The 12,372-nt window shown below is 35.6% G+C and overlaps 1 protein-coding gene across 14 annotated transcripts in view; it reads left to right on the forward strand.

The window, feature by feature from the left end:
• Window positions 1-12,372, forward strand: part of DOCK3 (dedicator of cytokinesis 3) — a 600,629-nt gene that overhangs the window by 184,747 nt on the left and 403,510 nt on the right. For all 14 annotated transcript variants that reach the window (XM_019416991.2, XM_019416982.2, XM_019416983.2 and 11 more), the window contains one exon: window positions 701-756. In XM_019416991.2, the coding sequence (XP_019272536.1) occupies window positions 701-756 (56 nt within the window). The remainder of the gene's footprint in view (window positions 1-700; window positions 757-12,372) is intronic.

Consider the following 12,372-nt stretch of genomic DNA (forward strand, 5'->3'; position numbering starts at 1 on the left):
TAGTTGCTGATGGCCTTGTGTGGTATAGATTTATTTTTGGTAGTGATGTGGGCCAAAGAGTATATATAAAAGAATTGAGACCATTTGTGTTGTATTTGAAGGGTTTCATACATCAGGGAAAAATAACGAAACACTGATTGCAAAACTTAATTTTTTTTAAAACAATACATCTTTTTGTACCTTAGGAATTGAAATCAAATGATGGCAAATATCAAAATGGAAACTATTTAGAAAGAGTAAAAAGAAATATTTATGGAAACTTCCAAATTGGTTCATTCTGGTGAATATAAATGTTTGTCAGAGTCTGAGAATTGTTTCTCTAGCTCAGAGCTGGGTAATGTATAAGTTGTTGGTTAGGGGATAGTTTTGTAGATACATGCCAAGCTTTGTATATAAGTCTATATCCTGAGAGTGATTAGGTGGAATATTTCCAATCTGTAACTTAAAATAATCTTTTTGGTTGTTGCTTAAGATCACAGTTTTCACCTGAAGATAGACTCTGAGTGCAAATGACAATGAAATTCCTATCTAATGTGTATAGTTCGTGCAATTTTGCATTCTTAATATGCAAAGTGGTTGCTATGTTAAGAGCTCTACTGTATTGTTGATTTCCATGCTGAAATCTGGCTGCTATTTTAGTATATATGTGATGTTAATCAGAAATTGCTTTTTCTAATGGGAAATCTTTTCTCTTTTACAGGGTATCTTTCCTGTAAATTATATTCACTTGAAAAAGGCAATTGTCAGTAATAGGGGGTGAGTAGTTGGCCTTACTAAATTTATTCATAATTTTTATAGATTGTGGAGGAAGGCTTTTTTTCATTTTGGTTTGTAGTATAAAATATGCTATTAACATGTTTTCCTGCCAAAAATAAGTTTGCTTTATCATATATAATGTAATATGTAATTCTGAGAATATAATTATTTCTTAAAATACTGACAACTTTAATATCTTTTCTTCTGTACCTGAAAGGTAACCTGGGTTGTGAATTTTCTAAAAACATAATGCATGCAGTATGTTTTTAATAATTTATTTATTACTTTGAGAATAGGTTCTGATAGGATAACAAGTACAATCTCTGAATAGAAGAGAGCAAGATGTAAATACATCAAAGTGTTAACATTTGTTGTTTTTGCACATTCACATTGTGAGTGACTTAGAAATTCTTTACTGTCGTGCTCTAATTTTAAAAATAATAAATATGTGTTATTATAAAATTGTGATTTTATTTTCCAGAATTTATCATTCTAAAATATAAAATTTAAGGTACTATATAAGTGTGATAGCTTTTGGTACTAGAAATAATGCTTTTGAACAGAGGTTGAGTAAGCATCAGAGTTTAGTGAGGGCTTAATCAGGAAACAAGAACTTATGAGTCGCTTTACAAGGTAGAATTTAATATGGGTTATTGTTTACATACATGTTTGAAAATGAAAAAAAAGAGGAAATACTGATGTAACCAAAAATAATAACTTCAGAAAGAAGTCTATACTGTGTAGGCTGGGGATACAAAAGATAATGGGCTGGGGATACTAGAACTCAGGATCTGGGAAGATGGGTCTTGAGATACCGGAGCTCAAACATCTGAGGAGTAAGAACATCACATGGCTGTTGCTGGTATATATGAAGAAGGGCAGTGAGGCTGTTTCTGGGAATGCCAATAACAACTGGAGGCTGGGACCTATTTTCTCTGGTTGGGAACTGTGTATAGGAACAGCAAGAAACACTTCTTCTTGTCTCCTTTTCCCCAGTATCTTTCAGGTGCCCCCAGTAGACAGAGGAGCTTGTGAGGCAAAGTTGGCAAATCCCAGCCTCAGAGTCAGTGCCTAGAAGGGTGGATTTAGAGATGAGAGGTATTATTAGGTGACTGGTATGCATTCTAAAATAAAATTTGTTATTGAGGAATAGTAAGCCTGTAAGAAGATTCTGATATGAATGCATGATCAGCATACCTTTTTTTTATTCTTCTTCTTCTTTTATAAAATATCAAAGACAAACAGATATAGAGAAAGGAAACTTGAAAATCCTCTTTTAGTGAAAGTTTGCAACAAATAGTCTATCTCAAATTTATAGGAAAGACTGCCAAAAGCATCAAGACTGTATAGAAGTTGTGTGGAAAAAGGAAGAGAGAGTGTCTAGACCTGGACCAGGAAGGCATATATTTCTGAAAGTACTAATAATGTGAATAATAATTTCCGAATGTGAATAGCTCACCTCAAAATGCAAAATATAATGCAAAAATACAAAATTCAAAAATAATGCCCCTGATTTATAACACTTAGTTCGGTAATAAGACTGATAAGAGCTGAAATTGACAGAAACTGCATGGAAGTGAGATGAGACAAGGAGATAGAATGTTTAGGGATCTAGAAATAGAGTACCTTAGAAAATGCTAGCAAAATAATACACTTCCTGATTGATAACCAGGGACTCATCTTAAATCCAAGAGCAATGTTCCCTGTTTATAATAGTTGTAAAGGAAATTGAGGACCACTTTGTTAGCAGAAAAATCTCTACCTTGATTCAGTTTGTTTCTGGAAGGCAAAGGAGATATGGCTTAAAGAATTATACAGAGCAGCCATATTTGGTTTTTGTTTTTTTTTAATGTGTAAGAGAATTGGTTTGATTTCTTTTTTTAAAAATTTTTTTATTATGAAATTTATTGTCAAATTGTTTTCCATACAACAGCTAGTGCTCATCCCAACAGGTGCCCTCAATACCCATCACCCACCCACCCCTTCCTCCCACCCCCCATAAACCCTCAGTTTGTTCTCAGTTTTTAGGAGTCAGAGCAGCCATATTTGTTGGAAGCACACTTTCTCTAAGGAAGCAGAGAAATCGGTTTTTTGATGTAAATTTTAGAAAGCTACGTAGAATCAATTCAGTAGGCAAACCTCCCACAGTGTGGTGGTCCTAAATAATATTTCTGAAATCTGAAGAAAGTATTAAAAAAATTGTCTTTAGGTGCTGAAGAGCAATCAATGTAGGGAGGATCTTTTTTCCCCCAAGTTTTTATTTAAATTCCAGTTAGTTAACATATAGTGTAATGTTAGTTGCAGGTGTAGAATGTAGTGATTCATCACAAGTGCCCTCCTTAATCCCCGTCACCTATTTGACCCCTCCCCGCATCCACCTCCCCTAACCATCAGTTAATTCTCTATAGTTAAGTATCTGTTTCTTGGTCTCTTTCTGTCAGTCTCTCTCTTTCTCTCTTTAAAATGTATGGAGGATCTTGGGGAATTTTGATCCTTGAAGGAAGGGATTCATAAAGGAAGAGTTCATGTTTATTTTGGCTTTTTTTCCACAGAGAATTTTTCAGTTTGCTGTTAACTGGTGGAGCAGATTCCAAACAGAAAGTGGTAGTCTTTCAGGGATGAGGAAACAGGCTGGAGTTTGGAACTCTCAGGGAGATTGGAAAGTAAGAGGTTAAAACCTGGAGAGAAGAGAACCTCAGAGAATTAGGGTCTTAATCTGTTTGCAAATTCCCCTTAAGTAATTGAGTTAGTTCTAGCTTCTTTTGAGCTATGTAAGAGTTGAGGAATCTTAGAGAGTACAGCTAGCAAACTGAATAGACTTCACCAGCCACTTAATATTGGTGAAAAAAATATTAGAGTTCAAGGACTGGCAAGTTATAGGGGCCTTGGTAAAGTATTTTGGACTTTCTGTTGAGATTGCTAAAGGAACATACCCTGTAAATAAGGGCTATGCCCTTGGATAAAGGACCAAACTAAAGATATATAGGGCAAAAGTGAAATAGTCTAGCCATAACAAAGCATAAACATCTGAAAACAAGGGATGTTAGAAGAATACTGTCATTCAGAAATAGCCAGTATAATATGTTAATGTGATTTCCCATTTTTTTTATACGTGGTATTTTTACTCTGTTCCCTGTTATGAGTTAATTCTCCTTTATCATTTTTTCTCCCCCACTCTTATAAATATTACATTGATGATATATCTCTTTTTGGTATCCTTTTTCTTCCTTAATTTCTATGGCTATTCTTGTTCCATTCTTCCTCTTGGGCCTCCCTTCATCATTCTTCTCTGACTCCTATTCCAAGCCCTTAATCCATGAGCTTTATCTCTACTCTAATCATTTATGTGCAAAATGTGCCTTTTTTGTTCAGGTAGAGTAAGGTAGACAGTTTGACTACAGTGTGTGAAGGTGATGTCAGTAAAAGGAGATGAGTCCAGAGTGGCAGCAAAGGAATAAATATTGTAGGGCCTTGTAGGCTATGTCAGGGATGTTATCTTTTATTGAATGATCCTGGAAGTCACTAAAAACTTTCAGAAAGAGAAGGGACATATTTTTATTTAATTTTAAAAGTGTTATTCTGGGCTGCTTTGTTGAAACTAGAACTATAGTGGGAAAAGGTCAGAAGCAAGGAGACTTGGTAGAATACTATAGAGGTCCATGGAAGACAGAATGATAGCTTGGATTCACATGTTCCCTGGTGTGATGAGAAGTGGTAAGGTGCCATATATTTTGAAGTTAGAGCTGACAGTATTTGTTGAGCATGTAGAGTAGACAAAAAAGGAATTGAAGATGACTTCAGGGTTTTTTGTCTTAATAACCCTGGAGATGTGGTTGCCATTCACAGAAATGTGGAAGCTTGGGAAGGGATATATTTTGGGGAGGAAATCAAAGGATTCAGTTTTGGACATGTTAAGTTTAAAATGACTCTTAGACTCAAGTGGAGATATTAGGTAAGCAGTTGACTATGAATGTGGAGTTCTGAGGAGAGTTTGGCACTTCAAACATAGATTTGGAAGTCATCAGCATTCAAATGGTATTTAAAACTACGGGCTGGATGAGAACAGTAAAGGAATTTCTGTAGATGGAGAAGTGAGGTGAAGACAGAATACTGGGGAACTGTAATGTTTAAAGATAAAGTGAAGAAGAGAATCAGAAGAATCTAAAAAGTTGTGCCCAGTGAGGTACGTAGAGAAATGAAACAGTAGTGTCTTGGAGACCAAGCAAAGAAAGTATTTAGAGGATGGACTAATCAAATATGTCTGGTGTTGTTGAATAAGATTGAAGATCTAGTTAGGAGTGGTTGGGGTAGACTAGTAAGAATGAAAACCCAATAAGAAGAAATTTGAGAGAGAATGAAAGAAGAGGAAGTAGAATACAGGAAAGACTCATGGGCCAAAGACTTAACACTCTTATAACCATAACTGAAGGGCAGATGGCAACATAATTTGGTTTTGGGATAATTCTTCTATGTAATCCTTTTTAAAAAATCACCAGACTCTTCTTACCTAATTTTTTATTTTGAAAAATTTCAAATCTATACACAGATTACAAGAATAATATAAATAACACCTATATCCTTTCCCCTGAATTTAGTAGTTACGAGCATTTTGCCATATTAAGCTCACGTTCTCTCCCCAGCCTTGCTTTTAACATGAGAGTAAGTTTTAGACATTCTAATACTTTACTGTTAAATATTTGAGTATGTGTCTTCTAAGAAAAAGGACATTCTTTAACATGATCACAATATAATTATTATACTCAAGAAATTTACCATTGATACTAGTACTATAATATAGATATAATATATCTAGTTCATATTCAAATATCCCTAATTTTCCCAAGAATGTCCTTTATAGCTGTTTTTGTTTGATTGCTTTTTTTGGTGGGGGTATGGTCTAGGAGTCAAAAAATTAAGTACTGTCAGGCTTTCAGTTATGAGATGAATAAGTCATGGGGGAAAAAGGTACAGCATAAAGAATATAGTCAATGCTTTTGTAATAGTGTTCTTTGGTGACAGATGATAGCTACACTTGTGGTGAGCATAGTGTAATACATAGAGAAATTGAATCACTATGTAGTTCACCTGAAACTAATGTAACATTCTGTGTCAACTATACTGAAATGAAAAAAAAATTTAAATCTTCATAACTGGTGTATAGAAATGAGACAGATTTTTGTATATTCATTTTGTATCCTGAGATTTTACTGAATTTGTGTATCAGTTCCAGCAGTTTTTTGGTGGTGTCTTTTGAGTTTTCTATATAGAGTATCATGTCATCTATACATAGTGAAAGTTTGACTTCTTTGCCAATTTGGATGCCTATTATTTCTTTTTGTTGTCTGATTTCTGAGGCTAGGACTTCCAGTACTGTGTTAAATAACAGTGGTGAGAATGGACATCCCTTTCTTGTTCCTGACCCTAGAGGAAAAGCTTTCAGTTTTTCCCCATTGAACATGATATTAGCTGTGGGTTTTTCATATATGGCCTTTATTATGTTCAGATATGTTCCCGCTAAACCTACTTTGTTGAGGGTCTTTATCATGAATGGATGTTGTACTTTGTCAAGTGCTTTTTCTGCATCTTGAGAGGATCATATGGTTCTTATCTGTTTTATTTCATGTTATGTTATGTTATGTTATGTTATGTTATGTTATGTTAGAGAACATTAGCAGGGGAGAGGGACAGAGGGAGAGAGAAAGAGGGAGGGAGAGAGGGGGGGAAGGAGGGAGATAGAGATGGAGAGAATCTTCAGACTCCATGCTCAGTGTATCATGCTCAATTTGTATCAAGTTGCTTGATTTGCGAATATTGAACCACCCTGGCAAACCAGGAGTAAATCCCACTTGATCATGGTGAATGGTTCTTTTAATGTACTGTTGGATTCAGTTTGCTAATATTTTGTTGCAAAAAGTCTCTTTTTCAGTGTTGTCTTTATCTGGTTTGGAATTGGTAATGCTGGCCTCATGGAATGAGTTTGGGAGTTTTCCTTCCATTTGTATTTTTTGGAACAGTTTGAGAGGAATAGGTATTAACTCGTCTTTAAATGTTTGGTAGAATCCCTCTGTGAAGTCATCTGGCCCTGGACTTTTGTTTGTTTGGAGATGTTTGATTACTGATTCAGTTTTTTTTTCTAGATATCAATCTGTTCAAGTTTTCTATTTCTTCTTGTTTCAGTTTTGGTAGTTTATACGTTTCTAGGATTTTATATCCATTTCTTCCAGATTTTCTGGTTTGTTGACATATAATTTTTCATAATATTCTCATAATTGTTTGTATTTCTCTGGTGTTGGTTGTGATTTCTCCTCTCTCACATGTGATTTATTTATTTGGGTCCTTTCTATTTTTGATAAGTGTGTTCTTTTTTCCTTTTATGATGTTTACATAAAATCTCTGGGTCAAAGAGCACCATAGAAATGCCCAGGTCAGTTGTTTTGCAAAATGTCCCTCAGTTTGTATTTGCCTAAATGTTTTTTCCTAAGTGGGTGATGGGCATTGAGGAGGGCACGTGTTGGGATGAGCACTGGTTGTTGTATAGAAACCAATTTGACAATAAATTTCATATTAAATAAATAAATAAACAAACAAATAAATAAATGTTTTTTTCCTGGTTAGACTCAGCGTAAGCATTTTAGATTGCAATACTACGTAGGTGGTATTGTGGATTAAAACAATCATATTTCTCCTGCAGGTCCTCCCAGCTCATGATATGATTAGCAAGACCAGGGCTTGGGGCTCTACCTTAGTAAATAGTAGCTGAGAACAAAGGCTTCAATCAGTGAACGTGCATTGTGTTTCTATCATGTGCCTTCTTCATTGTATCCTGCCATACCTGTGGAAAAGATGACCCTGTGCTCTCAATGCTTCTTAGGATATATCATCTGCTTCTTGGAAAACTTGTACGATTTTTGCTGAAGTGCTTTTGTTTTTGTTTTTTATTTGGTTGACAGGGAATGAAATTACTTCAATAGGCTATGGAAATTTTCTTGTGGGGACTTTTAAAATTTACATAGTTTTCAGTTAGCTTTTAAAGTTTTTCTTCACATCTGGGTTTTCTCATTCTTAAAATGATCCACCAGTTTTTGTAAAGTTTCACTGAAAAAAATATACATTTGTATATTTGAAGATAGTAAATTTGTAGTAAATTTGAAGATTTTAGGGCTGATAAGAAAAAAGATATGGCTACAAGATGGAAGGAACATACTATGAGCTTTATTTAGGCAGAACTTTGACGGGTTGTAAAGGTAAGTCCCTAACAGCTGGAGACCTCCTGGCAGCGCAGGGCCATACCTATAACAGGAAGAGGGCACAGGAACCCCTGGGAGAGAAGGGACTTGTGTATCTAGATTATGTTACTTAGCTGCATGATGGGAAATCTCTGAGTCAAAGATCACCATAGAATAGCAGCGGCTTATGATCTTTTATAGCCCAGGGTGGGTCTAAACTGTGGCTAGCAGTTATTGAGTGCAGCTTTATTAATGTAAAATGACAGGCTCTAAATGGCTAAAAATATGCTTATTTGGGTTATATTAGAAGCAGTTGGATGTAAAATTTTGGCACTGGTGGGCTGTGAGCTAATGGTGCTCTCTTGCTGTGAAGAGGTAAATAATACAGGGTCCAGTATACAAGAGACACTTTGGCACATTCATATAACACCATTACATTATGAAACACTTGTAAATATTTTTTATTTTAAGTTGTGGGAAGTTAGTGGCATGATTTAAATTAGGAATAGCCAACTTCTGTAGTTTTAGGAGTTGTCGGTTTTACTGATTACTAACCAAACTTTAGTTTACTTGAAAAATAGTTTACTTGAAGCAGAGATAATACCTATCCTTCTCAAGCTTTTCCAAGAAATAGAAAGGGAAGGAAAACTTCCAGACCCATTCTATGAAGCCAGTATTACTTTGATTCCTAAACCAGAGACCCAGTACAAAAAAAGAACTACAGGCCAATATCCCTGATGAATATGGATGCAACAATTCTCAATAAGATACTAGCAAATCGAATTCAACAGCATATAAAAAGAATTATTCACCATGATCAAGTGGGATTCATTCCTGGGATGCAGGGCTGGTTCAACATTCGCAAATCAATCAACGGGATACATCACATTAATAAAAGAAAAGATAAGAACCATATGATCCTGTCAATCAATGCAGAAAAGGCCTTTGACAAAATTCAGCACCCTTTCTTAATAAAAACCCTCGAGAAAGTCGGGATAGAAGGAACATACTTAAACATCATAAAAGCCATTTATGAAAAGCCCACAGCTAACATCATCCTCAACGGGGAAAAACTGAGAGCCTTTTCCCTGAGATCAGGAACACGACAGGGATGCCCACTCTCACCGCTGTTGTTTAACATAGTGTTGGAAGTTCTAGCATCAGCAATCAGACAACAAAAGGAAATCAAAGGCATCAAAATTGGCAAAGATGAAGTCAAGCTTTCACTTTTTGCAGATGACATGATACTATACATGGAAAATCCGACAGACTCCACCAAAAGTCTGCTAGAACTGATACATGAATTCAGCAAAGTTGCAGGATACAAAATCAATGTACTGAAATCAGTTGCATTCTTATACACTAACAATGAAGCAACAGAAAGACAAATGAAGAAACTGATCCCATTCACAATTGCACCAAGAAGCATAAAATACCTAGGAATAAATCTAACCAAAGATGTAACAGATCTGTATGCTGAAAACTATAGAAAGCTTATGCAGGTAATTGAAGAAGATATAAAGAAATGGAAAGACATTCCCTGCTCATGGATTGGAAGAATAAATATTGTCAAAATGTCAATACTACCCAAAGCTATGTACACATTCAATGCAATCCCAATCAAAATTGCACCAGCATTCTTCTCGAAACTAGAACAAGCAATCCTAAAATTCATATGGAACCACAAAAGGCCCCGAATAGCCAAAGTAATTTTGAAGAAGAAGACCAAAGCAGGAGGCATCACAATCCCAGACTTTAGCCTCTACTACAAAGCTGTAATCATCAAGACAGCATGGTATTGGCATAAAAACAGACACATAGACCAATGGAATAGAATAGAAACCCCAGAACTAGACCCACAAATGTATGGCCAACTAATCTTTGACAAGGCAGGAAAGAACATCCAATGGAAAAAAGACAGTCTCTTTAACAACTGGTGCTGGGAGAACTGGACAGCAACATGCAGAAGGTTGAAACTAGACCACTTTCTCACACCATTCACAAAAATAAACTCAAAATGGATAAAGGACCTGAATGTGAGACAGGAAACCATCAAAACCTTAGAGGAGAAAGCAGGAAAAGACCTCTCTGACCTCAGCCGTAGCAATCTCTTACTCGGCACATCCCCAAAGGCAAGGGAATTAAAAGCAAAAGTGAATTACTGGGACCTTATGAAGATAAAAAGCTTCTGCACAGCAAAGGAAACAACCGACAAAACTAAAAGGCAACCAACGGAATGGGAAAAGATATTTGCAAATGACATATCGGACAAAGGGCTAGTATCCAAAATCTATAAAGAGCTCATCAAACTCCACACCCGAAAAACAAATAACCCAGTGAAGAAATGGGCAGAAAACATGAATAGACACTTCTCTAAAGAAGACATCCAGATGGCCAACAGGCACATGAAAAGATGCTCAACGTCGCTCCTTATCAGGGAAATACAAATCAAAACCACACTCAGATATCACCTCACGCCAGTCAGAGTGGCCAAAATGAACAAATCAGGAGACTATAGATGCTGGAGAGGATGTGGAGAAACGGGAACCCTCTTGCACTGTTGGTGGGAATGCAAATTGGTGCAGCCGCTCTGGAAAGCAGTGTGGAGGTTCCTCAGAAAATTAAAAATAGACCTACCCTATGACCCAGCAATAGCACTGCTAGGAATTTACCCAAGGGATACAGGAGTACTGATGCATAGGGGCACTTGTACCCCAATGTTTATAGCAGCACTCTCAACAATAGCCAAATTATGAAAAGAGCCTAAATGTCCATCAACTGATGAATGGATAAAGAAATTGTGGTTTATATACACAATGGAATACTACGTGGCAATGAGAAAAAATGAAATATGGCCTTTTGTAGCAACATGGATGGCACTGGAGAGTGTGATGCTAAGTGAAATAAGCCATACAGAGAAAGACAGATACCATATGGTTTCACTCTTATGTGGATCCTGAGAAACTTAACAGAAACCCATGGGGGAGGGGAAGGAAAAAAAAAAAAAAAGGTTAGAGTGGGAGAGAGCCAAAGCATAAGAGACTGTTAAAAACTGAGAAGAAACTGAGGGTTGTTGGGGGTTGGGAGGGAGGGCAGGGTGGGTGATGGGTATTGAGGAGGGCACCTTTTGGGATGAGCACTGGGTGTTGTATGGAAACCAATTTGACAGTAAATTTCATATATTAAAAAAATAAAAATAAAAAAAAATAAAAAAGTAAAATGTTCTCAAAAAAAAAAAAAAAAAGAAAAATAGTTTACTTGAAAAGAAGGTTATAAATTTGACCCTAGATTCCTAAATTTATTTTAGGAGGGATGCACAAGGTATTACAGGTAGGCGAATGACATACTCCTCTTATGTTCTGTTTAAGGGATTATTCATGTTCATATTATTTTTTGGATTTGCCTCTTTAGTCTGGTTTAATGAGTGTGGTTTCAAAGTGGGTTGAGTGTGTGTGGGAGATTGCACATAGGAAAATACATGTGTGCTGTAAGGAACACATGAGAACAGCATCAATTTAAGTACTAATGTATAACATTTCTTTTCTCTGGAACTTTTATTTTTGTTTGTATAGTTACTGAAATAACTTCTGTCTTCATTAGAGATGAACATCAGAACTGATTTTTAAAGAAATTCCTTTTTGCAGTATTTTTTCTAAATGTTCCATTTTCCCTCTTTACTAGATAATTTTCATCAGCTTACAACTTCTTGAACTCATTACTTTGTTTTCTCACAGCAAAATTTCTCAAGAGTTGGCTATGCAACAGTGCTTATTGAATATGAATAAGTAGTCTTTTGGTATATTATGTTCATTATTACTTCTTTATATTTTTGATTTTTAAAAACACATATAATTCTGTAACAAAACTTATTTATACTACTAGAGAAAACAGGCAAAGCCTAGTAACTTGCTGATGGGAAAACTGCAACTTCTATGTGAATGTTTCCTAAATGCTTAAGGTAGAGAGAAATGTATGTGTATACACACACTCTAAGGCTGTATTAAATTCTGAGTTGAAATTCATACTCTCTTTGCTCAGAATAAGATAATTAAGTCCCTATTTAAGTATTTGTTTTGTTAGTAACATTTTACCTTAAAAATATTCAGGAGTATGTAAGTTAGTTTAATGTTTGAGACATGCTTCAGTTTGAACAGATGGTTTTTCACCATTTAAGAAAGAATGTGGTTGAACAAGAGGGTATTATTCTAAGCGAAATTAGTCAGTCTGAGGAAGACAAATATATGACTTCACTCATATGAGGACTTTAAGAGACAAAACATGAACATAAGAGAAGGAAAGCAAAAATAATTTAAAAACAGGGAGGAGGACAAAACCTAAGAGACTGTTAAATATGGAGAACAAACAGAGGGTTACTGGAGGGGTTGTGGGA

The sequence above is a fragment of the Panthera pardus genome, unplaced genomic scaffold (genome assembly GCF_024362965.1).
Source record: "Panthera pardus isolate Hobbes unplaced genomic scaffold, ASM2436296v1 HiC_scaffold_8, whole genome shotgun sequence".
In the NCBI taxonomy this organism is placed as follows: domain Eukaryota; kingdom Metazoa; phylum Chordata; class Mammalia; order Carnivora; family Felidae; genus Panthera; species Panthera pardus.